Genomic DNA, 10,803 nt, shown 5'->3' with positions numbered 1-10,803 from the left:
TAGGTCGCACAACTTAATTTACATTTTCTTTTATAATCATCAATTATAACGAATCTTTTATATTTTAAATTGTCAATCATATTGTCCAAATACCCATAAATATCAAGGATATGGTGACTTATTACCTAAATACAAAAATAATACAATAAGAATAAACTATTTCATAAATTAAATATTCAATTTATATGAATTTATCCCATAATTGGGCAAATCAAATTGATCTAAATTAATTAGCTATTATTATTATTATCTATTTTAAGAAGATTATGGATCAATTTTGCATAATACCGTAAGTCAAATTTGAAAGAAAAAATATTGTCATGATTACGTAAATGGATTCATTTTTCGGAGTACTATAATGTAAATCTACCTGAGATTTTTTTCTAATGATAAAAATAATATATAGGAAGAAGAAATCGACTTATATTTGTTATATAATAGGTAAATAAATATATTAAAAAATTGAGATGTGAAGTTATCAGGATGATGATGATAAATGTATTATATGTGTGGGATTATTACCAATATAATTATATATTATTCCAATTTTGAAGCTACATAATCACATACTATTTGTTGTTAGATTCGTTGGGAAGCAAGACAATTAACAATATCACTTTTTAAATATTTCTTCATTTTCAAAGTACATCAACAATAATTGTTAAAGTTGAGCTACGTCTTTTTATTCCGTTCTTCAACCCTAAAATATAAAATGACTAAAACATAATGCTTTAGGCAATCGATCAATTATTACCAATAATTTTGTATTCATTACCTTTTTAATTCTATTTAGGTTATTCAAGTAAGATTTGATGCTCTTTGCAACTTAAAATTTTATGATAAATTTGTGTTATATTTGATATTTGTTCATAATTTTTAGCAACATAACATTATGGTCATCAATTAAAATTGTTTTTGTTATTGTATGAACAAAAAAATTATAAATGTTCTATTCGAGTATTTAAGATGTATCAAGAAGTGCTAAGATACTTGTTTTGCTAATCATCATCACAAATGTGCAACAAAAACTCACAAACTAACAAATCTCGCTCATTGATGTATATACTAATTTAAATTTAAAAAAAATTATATAATAAATGTATAATATATATTCAAGCACAATAATTATTTTCGTTAATATTATCTGCGCATCACGCGGGTACGTATACTAGTAATTACTTAAAAGAAAAAAAAATCAAAATTAAAATTAAAATTTAAATAGCCACAATATAGTATTGAGTATTGAATAGAAACAAAATTTCTCCCGATTGTTCAATCATTTGATAATCAGAGTCCTTTGATAAACGATCACTATGAGTCAACCTCAGAAGAAGTTGATCAATCCAATTTTCGATCGTTAAGGGGTGGAGAAGTAATTAACTTCAGAGAAAAAGAAATAAGACCAAAGTAAACAAACATTATGAAGAAGAGGAGAAATGACAGAAACTCAAATGAACACATTAACCTTTGCATGAAGTTTGGAGGTATTTCACCCTCATGAATCCAAATAAAGAAGCACATTAAACATTAGTCAAGATCCAACAAAATAAAAACATGAAAATTAACATCATCTATGTTATCATAATCTCTCAAAATATTTTGTCCACACTCTTTACTTATTTTCTCACTCATTCCACATTGAGAAAACACCAGGATTTGATCCTTGAACAGGTGACTCTCCTGACCAACCATTGTAACTTGGAATATTATCATAATCAACTTTGACAAGTGCAACTTCTTCATGTGCTACACTTCCACCACCACCTCCTCCATTATTACCTGAAGTTGAATTTGAACTCATTCCACCAAGTCCTGGAGAATTACCAAAATACCCTCCAGTACTATAACTTCCACTTGAACTACCTTCATTGTTGTTCATCAAACCATGCAAGAAAACTTGATTATTCTGAAGATAATTGTTGTATAGTACTTGATGCGAGTTGTTCTGAAGTTGAAGTTGTGTTTGGAGATAACTCTGGTGAAAATGAGACGACGAATCTTGAATGTTGTATTGTGAAATGTCATGATTTTGGAGAGTCAACAAAGGTTGAGAATTGTCAAAGGAAGGTTGTTGTTGCATTAAAGGATATGCTTGTAAAGGATTTGAGTTTCCATATTGAAAACTTGAGTTTAGAGCCATCATTTCTTGATCTCTTTTTCTTGATGATTCAAGTGCTTGTGCTTCTTTTAGCCTTTTTGCTGCTCCTCCTCCAATGGGGAGAGTGTTGCTTTCAAGTATGGCTTTAACATCGTAACGATTCATATCGAAATTTGTTACAGCATTTAACCCTCGGAATTTTATTGCTGCTATGTCATATGCTTCTGCTGCTTCCTCCTCAGTAGCTGCATATCAAACAATATCTTCAAATTAGAATTTTTGCTCATTTTTAATAATGTAGACAATTTTATATTTTGCCTTACTTTGTAAGTTATTAATCTTACTATATTATAAGGATCACAATGTTTAATTGCTTATAATTATCTTTTTGATAATTTGATGAAGTTAAATTTATGTTACACTAGATGGCAGTGTAAAGAAGTTGAACTCTAAAAATAGTGTTTAAGCTTCTATGAATTTAAATGCAATCATGTCACCTAGGGTAATAATTACATGTATCTTCTCATGAAAAGAGGAACAGATAATACCACCTTCATAACAAGATATTTTCAGTAGTGGTATCAGGATTTGAAAAATAGAAACAGAATACTTGAGATTTGAACTAGGAATTCTTGTTAATTTATCACATATACAAGTCTCATCCCGGAGATGCAACATTAGAGAAGGTGGGAAGAATCTATTAAGGAATGCGTCAGTCAATTCTACCCAAGACATGATAGATCCATCTGGCAACTCACCTAATCAGACGTAGACTCTCCGGTGAGTGAGAAAGGACTCGAGGGTGAATTTTAAACTCTTAAACCATTGAGTCTAACCCTAGATTCGCCCCTGAATATTTCTCTATCTTTTAGGTTACATATAAGTTGAAGAATTACTTATTATAATTTAGCTCAACAATAGATCAAATAATTTTTACATTATAATGTCCATAACATAAACTAAAAATTTATTGAAGCATGTTAGTCACTATAGAATATATTTGTTAGTCATTTTAATCAGGAAAGAGTTTATTTTAGTGAAAAAAGGAAGAATAAAGATATTTTCGGTGGCGGATTCAGATTTTTCACTTACTGAAAGTTCCTAAGTAGAGATCTTTGTTTCCAGCAACTCTTCCTATCCTTGCTTGCCATCTCCCATGCTGATGGTGCCTGCTCCCAGACATGTCATGAGAAAAAACCAACAATAAAAGATGAGAATAAAGACAACACTAAAATTATAAAAATAAAAATAAAATATTTTTCTTACTAAAGTTTTTATTAGAAAAAAAAAAAAGAGAAGGAAACAATACTATGAATACCTTGTAACACCACGATACATGGATGCACCCCTTGAGAAGCCACTACTCTTCCTGAATGTATAGCAAGAAAAAATGAATTTAACTTAAATATATTGATAGTACAATAATCGTTTTCACTATCAATGTATAAATCACTTGTAGTCATTTTTACGTTGATTTGATTTGACAGTGTAAAAGAAATGTTACATTATCTATGACTAAATTAAATAGAATCTTCAAAATTATAATACAGATATATATATATATATGAAATTAAAAGAAGTTGTCAGTGAAAAGAAGAAATGGTCAGCCTCTGCCAAAATCTTCTATTTCTATTATTGTTCCAATAATTGGTAGCTATAAAAGAACACTACATTACTCTGACTATTATATTTAAAATAGAAAGTCTATAACAATAAAAAGTAAGATTTAGTAGATGGAATATATAATAACATCAATTTAATTATAAAAGGTTCTGACCTTCTTATTGCAGCAACAAATTCTTGCCTTGTCATATGCTTCATGTCTTCACATTCCTTCTCATAGTTACTAATCTATACTCATCAAATAAATAATTAATATACACGACCATAAATAATCAAATCCTTAATTTTAATTAAATATTACTACATTTATTATATTATTAATTTTTAATATTGTTCTAAGTAAAGGCTAATTAATTACTGGGAAATTTGTAGTGGTAGATGTTCCCCAATATTTCAATGCAGCAAGATCATAAGCCCTAGCTGCTTTCTCCTCCTTATCATACCCTCCTACGCAAACAAAAATAAATAACAAAAAAAAAATGATAAAATTATGTTCTAAGAAATAATAGGACCCTTCACTTTTGATCACCATTGTCAGATTCTCCAAAAATACACTATTCTTGGAGAATTCAACACGCATCTACTGATATTATTGAAGGGTCCGAGCAAGATAGGGAAAAATAATTGAAGATTGACCAAATAAAGTGTTAATTAAGTTGCTTACCCAAATACACTGCAAATGAATAACAATAGCATCCACCCCAAAAAAATGATAGAAAAAAAATTAGTTAATTAGAAACAATTGATTGGAAAAAAAAAAGAAGAAAATTTATTTAAAGGAGATTATTGATGATTGAAATTTCACCTTGACGACCTTTCCTTGATTGACCTTCCCTTCTACAACTATTATCCCATAGATGTGCTTCATACCTTCCTGTCCATCTATGTCTACATTTTCTCAAGTCCAGAACGAGCACGGCCGTCATGATGAGAAATAAGAAAGAAAAAGAAAGGAAACCTAAGTTTTTTTTTTTAAAAAAAAAACATTACCTAGTTACACCTCTATAAATTGATGTTCTTTGGCCAAAAGTATCTAAAGTTCTTCTAGGTGCAGCTTCAACAATACTAGTGTTATTACTATTTTCAGCACTGGCACTCGCGGTAGCAGCATTCATGCTAGGGCTAGCACTTGTTTCACTAGTTGAGCCTTTTCCACTCCCCATAGATAATGTCAAAGATTGAATATTACAAGCATTTTCTTGAAGATCATAGTTGTTTGTAGGAGGAGGAGCTAAAGCATTTTGCATTGATGGCATAAGGTGGTTGTTTTGAAAGAGATAATCCGAATCGTTTGCTTGGATTTCATTGTAAGGGATTAATTCAGATTGATTTTCAGATTTGTTCATTCCAAGAAAATCAGCCACCTTTGGAACTTCATTGCTTCCTTGTGTGTTCATTAAGTTCCATTCTACAAAAAATAAATATGAATTAGTATTGATGAGATGGTCGCACACTTCAACATTCAGAACAGGGATGAATATTTGTTAAGAGTAATATCGTATACCTTGGTTTTGGAAGGGATTGTCAATAGTCTCATTGACTAATCCTAATGAAAAATGATGAGATTGATCATTTTGAAGATGAGGAGGTAAAGAAGAATGAGTGGGAGAAAGAGGAAAAGATAGCCAATTGTTTGAATTCATTCTTGAAAATTTCTTGAATGTAATGTCTTATACCAATGGATCAAGTTCCTACACACATAGCCAAAAGGAAAAATAAATGAATTAAACATTAGAACAAATCATAAATGCATTATTAGTAGCATATATATTTGAGTATAATACACTGACAAAGGAATGAATTACCCTAAAAAGTATGAAGAGACTCTCCTCTTCTTTTTTTCTCTCACACACTTTCTATCCCCCTATACCTTTCTTTGGTTTTATTTCATTTATAATGATTCATCCAAGCATATGAGGTTATAGTAGGGGAGAGAGAGAAAAATGAAGAGTCTAAAAGAGAAATAAATATTGAGAAAGAATGAAGTATTTAAATGAATGATTTTTTTCTACCCACAACTTACTAGAGAATGGTCATTGATTCATATGAAGATGACTGTGCTTACCACATTCCAACACTTCAAACTAGGAGTCCTAGAATATTGTTTACATTGGAGAGGGAACTTAGAGAGGATGGTTAATATATAGTTTTCTTTTAAAACTATCAATATAGTTTAATATGTAATATTAGTAGATTAGTTAGTTTTACCATGTTACTCGTGACCCTCCATTCACTTTTGGTTGTCTACTTTTCACACCTCTTCAGAAATAATTATTGATACAAGTATATTATTATAATACTCATATTAATTGATAAGTATAGTTGTAGGTTTGGAAAAAATAATTTGGGGAATACATTATTAATGATGAGGGTAAAACTGATTTTTTTGGTCTTTTTTTATATGTTAAAAGTAACAAATAAAAGTGAAAATATATTTTTGAAACACTAAAAGTGAAAGGAGAGAATATCAATTACTCCATTTGTTTCAATTTTGTCTGATTTTGATTTGACACAAACTTTAAGAAGGTACAAAAGACTTTTGAACCTTATAATTTAAACTAATGATATGTAAAATATATAAAAAATGACTTAATTTAATGATTTTAAACTATAAGGTAAAGTTATCTGGAATAAAGAGATAGCTATAATTTTGTGAAGAAGGAGATAGCTATATATATACTCATAGTAATTCTAATATAAATAACATATTGTATACATAAAAAGTAGATTGTAAGCAACATATAAATTATTAAGTCCTTATATATAATAAAGGCCACGAGTGTCTTACTATAAGAAAAGCTAGTGGTCCTTTTAAGTCTTTGAATTAAGACAAACCTACAATTCCAATTGGAAAGAATCCATTATTTTTTACCACCCCACACTAGGTAGTAGTAGGGTAGTAGCCCAAAACAAAAAGGTCCAAAGGGAAACCCTACAAAAAATATATATGTCCAAGTTGAGATGTATTGGAACTCTCTTAAATACCTCGTAGAGTGTAATTCATGACACCCCAAAGCCCAGCATTCCCACACTACTCAAATCATCTCATTTACACTCTAATTTTTCTCTTTGATCACTCGTGCAACCACTTGTATATTCATCCACACCACTCAATGCCACAAATCCACCCAAATATGTCAAGTATCATCACTACGGAATCAACGATAGACAAAATTCAGTAGCTATACAACAAAAATATCATGTAAATATCATTTGCTTAGAGATATTAAGCAACCAAATAGTTGGGATTATCAATAAATTTTGTAGCTAAATTTCCATATTTTCTATAGGTGGATTGTGCATTATATAACTACATTGTCACAAATACACTACTATATATATATAGGATTGATCATTTGAACTTTTGAAGAGAAAGATATAATCAGTTTTACCCTTTCATTTTATAAAGAAAATAGACTTCAAGATATCTTAGGATAGAAAAGAACAATATATTTCAGATGTATTAAAATTCCATTTACCAAAAACGAAGGGAATGCTTTCGAAATAACACACTAGTAGGAAGTAAGGAAAACTTTCTTGATTAAAGGCCAAATATGTAAGAAGATTAATCAATTCTCTCAAAATATGATCAATACTATACATATATATAATATATTCCATTAGATAGATTTATACACAAAAACAAAAAAAATGTATGTATGGAAAAATTTATGGATTACGATTTTTTTAAATTGCAATGACATGCAAATAGTAAATCACCATATATAATATATTAAAAACACAGCTAATGAAAAATATAATTTACATTGTTACTATTAATAATTAAAGGAAATGCACCAATTAATGCAATGTTTAATATAAGAGTTTGTTTAAATGCGTAACAATGAAAGAAATAGTCAGGGAGTGGATCCCCGAGTAGAAAGAAGCCCTAATGCATGTGTACGGATATATAGTAATTTATCCGACATATTAAATAATTAAAGTACCTTCACAATAGTAAAATTTCCTCTTTTGTCTTGCTGTATAAATATATATTTTTAATCAGGTGAAAGAAAATGATTTATTCCTTTATTAGATCAATATTTGATATTATCATTTTACTTATTTCACAAAAAAAATTACAAAATTATATAACATATTTTTATTTTAGCTTATCTAAAAATATTATGTAATATTTTTATATTTAATAATAATTTCATTTTAAAATATAGATTTACCTTTAATAAGACGATTTAAAATCAGATTATAAATTTTAAAAGTTTTTCTTTTTTAAACTTACATATTAAATTAAACAACGTCACATACATTGAGACAGGTCAAATATTAAATTTGATTTGTGTTTCCAAGTAGAATTCTGTTGACCATCTAATTGGAAATCGCATTCGTCAAAATATCAAAACATTATTAATTACTATAATTTAATATTTTTTTCTTTAAGTACATTAATTAAATATTTGTATTTGCAGTGCATGTCGACTGCAAACTAGAAGATTATACTGCTCTGCACAACTCTATTTGTTTCTGTGCCTTCTGTCTTCCACTCACAACCTTAGTGTTAGTCAAATAAACAAAATTTCAAAGAGCATCATTAATAATTAGCCATTACGTTTTTCAATTAATTAACCCTACAATAAACTAAGTTGATTAATTAACATATGGTTAATTAAGCAACTATAGTATATGTAAATACTAATATTTTTACTATCCAAATGATACGCCGACCTGCTAGACTATATATTTGGTCAGGTGATCTAAAAACTCTGCCCCATGAAATCCTAGTGAATGTCAATATTTTATAAATATATACTTATTGTATAAATTATTTTTATTAACAATATATTTTAACTTGTTGTAATAGATTATTCGTTCTTCGTGCAATATTTAATTCCACTTATTATGAATTTTTTGATGAACCACTACTGTATAAATAATTTCACAATAGTTGCGTGTACGTAGGAGTTATTTTTATTTTTGTGAATTAGGGAAAAACTCCACTCTAATTGTGACACTAAGTCTAACACATGGTAACTTATCTGTATATATCCCATTTTAATTATAAAAAAAAGTCTGACATTAAATTTTTTGTTAGATTGTTTGGAAACTCTGCTTCCCACTGTCTAACAGAGATTCTTTATAAAAGCAAAATACCCCTTTTTTGACTGTGGAAGTACTAAAAAGTCTAAAGCTTTAGTTTCCCTTGCTATAATATAAAAATCAAATTCACACCTGAAAGATATTACTCTACGAAAATTAACCAAAAAAAATATATTATTATTACGGTAGATATTTCTTACAAGCATTTTAGATATTTAGTTATTGTGATTTTATAAATTTTTATGTACTTTTTAAACATGTAAATTCAGTTTCAAGAAATTTAAAGTTTATATAAATAAATTCACAATTAAAATTTAAAATTTTAAAACTGGAAATTCTAACTATACCACATAAACTAGAACACAGGAAATATTAGCAATTACATGAAACAAAAAGTAGGAATGGTAGAAACAGTATATGTAAATCTACTAATTACTGAATATTACTCCTATTTGGATATTTATTTGAGAAATTTCTATATTGGTTAAAACTTTGGTCCATGTCCCCTCTAACATGTAACCTTTTGACTTAATAAATATTGTAGGTATCAAGCCTAATCCCCTACACCAAAGGGATCACAACCAAAGGTTATGACTTATTTTAACCCCACCCCCCCCCCCACCAATCATGTAAAAGATTAAAGCAAAGTATATGGCTGAGGCTGCTCTTCTTTTAATCAGAATTCGAGAGTTTGAGTTTTGAGTATGAATTTTTTTTTAGTAGGAAGCGCTTCTCTCGAATGGGGCCCTACACAGCGTGAATTCAGAATAGGCTAACTCTACTACGGATACCAGACAGATGGAAAAAAATGTAAAAGCTTAAACACACAAATGCAAACTATGTAGCTCTATGCTTACTGGAAAATATTGCTTAACATATTGTTTTCTCTTACTTCTACTTTATTTTTAATCTTTGATCACTATTAGATATGCCATTCTACACACAAAAAAATTGTCAATCTACATACAGAAGAGTAATATATACACATATATAGTAAGCCAAACCTTTTCTTTTTCAATCTACACGTGTTTTATATGAAGTATATATTATATACTTCACCATCCTAAAAACCCTTAACAAAATAGAATATTAATTAATTTAAAGAAGAAGAAAAATCTATTTATGCAGAAATAGTAATACATATTACATAGTTAATGAAAGAAATGAACTTTTTAATATGGATGAAATCTGACTTACCAGTAAAGAAGCTTCTTTTTTCCTTACTGAAAAACAATCTTCTTCTTTTTTTTTTTCTTTTTTTTCTTATGATCTCTCAGTATGTGTAACAGTGCATGTATGTATAGTGTTGGAAAATGTGAAGAAAATGATAAATTTATTTAGGGTTTTAAAAAAAAAGGACGTTTAAATTTTCTTTTTTTTTTCTTGTAATTTATTTTTATTTTAACTTTTTTTAATAGACCGCCCTATGCCCTTTCAGATTTTTCGACCAGGTTCGGAGAAACATGAATGACACGTGTCAGTTTCTCCTGCTCTACATTGACTCATGTTTGCCCTAAAACACCATTTGTTTTTTTTTTCTTCCTCTTGGAAACTAGCTTGCAATTAATTTTATAGACTTAACTATTAATCACACTAGTGGCACGGAGTTTGATTAGACACATAGTTTAAGAAAGAAAAAATAACATTTGAAATTTGTATTTAAAACAAATCATGTTCATACAATTATAAATTTAAAAGCTTAATATTGAGTCATTTTATTTATGGAAAAGGATCAAAATTACCCTCAAACTATTTGAAATAGAGCAAATATACCCTTCGCTTCATTTTTGGCTCAAAAATACCCTTGCCGTTAACATAAGAGACCACAAATACCCTCCAACTTAACAGCCCCGTTAACCTCATGACATAGCATCTGATGTGGAAAAAATAAGCCAAATGGTTCAACACGTAAGCGTCCTACGTGGAATAAAGATCCACATGACTGCCACTCAAGCTACCCATGTCCATTAACCCTTTACCCACCCCACTAAATGGACCGACCCGTTCACATTCATAGTCTTCATCAT

General features: G+C 28.9%; 1 protein-coding gene across 1 annotated transcript; it reads right to left on the bottom strand.

The window, feature by feature from the left end:
• Positions 1-1,471: 1,471 nt before the first annotated feature.
• On the bottom strand, positions 1,472-5,413 carry LOC125850234 (AP2-like ethylene-responsive transcription factor PLT2). Its single transcript, XM_049530100.1, has 9 exons — positions 5,226-5,413; positions 4,712-5,129; positions 4,527-4,609; positions 4,386-4,394; positions 4,080-4,168; positions 3,876-3,949; positions 3,417-3,467; positions 3,191-3,267; positions 1,472-2,343 (listed from the first exon to the last, which is right to left on the bottom strand). Exons 1-9 carry the CDS (start codon positions 5,362-5,364, stop codon positions 1,625-1,627), a joined length of 1,659 nt encoding a protein of 552 aa, XP_049386057.1. The 5' UTR covers positions 5,365-5,413; the 3' UTR covers positions 1,472-1,624.
• Between the last annotated feature and the right edge of the window lie 5,390 nt (positions 5,414-10,803).

Source organism: Solanum stenotomum, unplaced genomic scaffold (genome assembly GCF_019186545.1).
Source record: "Solanum stenotomum isolate F172 unplaced genomic scaffold, ASM1918654v1 scaffold15566, whole genome shotgun sequence".
Taxonomy (NCBI): domain Eukaryota; kingdom Viridiplantae; phylum Streptophyta; class Magnoliopsida; order Solanales; family Solanaceae; genus Solanum; species Solanum stenotomum.
This window is presented reverse-complemented; position numbering and strand designations above follow the sequence as displayed.

Coding starts and splice junctions, on each gene's coding strand:
- LOC125850234 (XM_049530100.1), bottom strand. CDS start 5,364: ATGAATTCAAACAATTGGCTATCTTTTCCTCTTTCTCCCACTCATTCT. Junction 3,950..4,079: donor CTACCACTACAAATTTCCCA/GTAATTAATTAG, acceptor TGATGAGTATAG/ATTAGTAACTATGAGAAGGA. Junction 3,268..3,416: donor ATGTATCGTGGTGTTACAAG/GTATTCATAGTA, acceptor GTCTGGGAGCAG/GCACCATCAGCATGGGAGAT.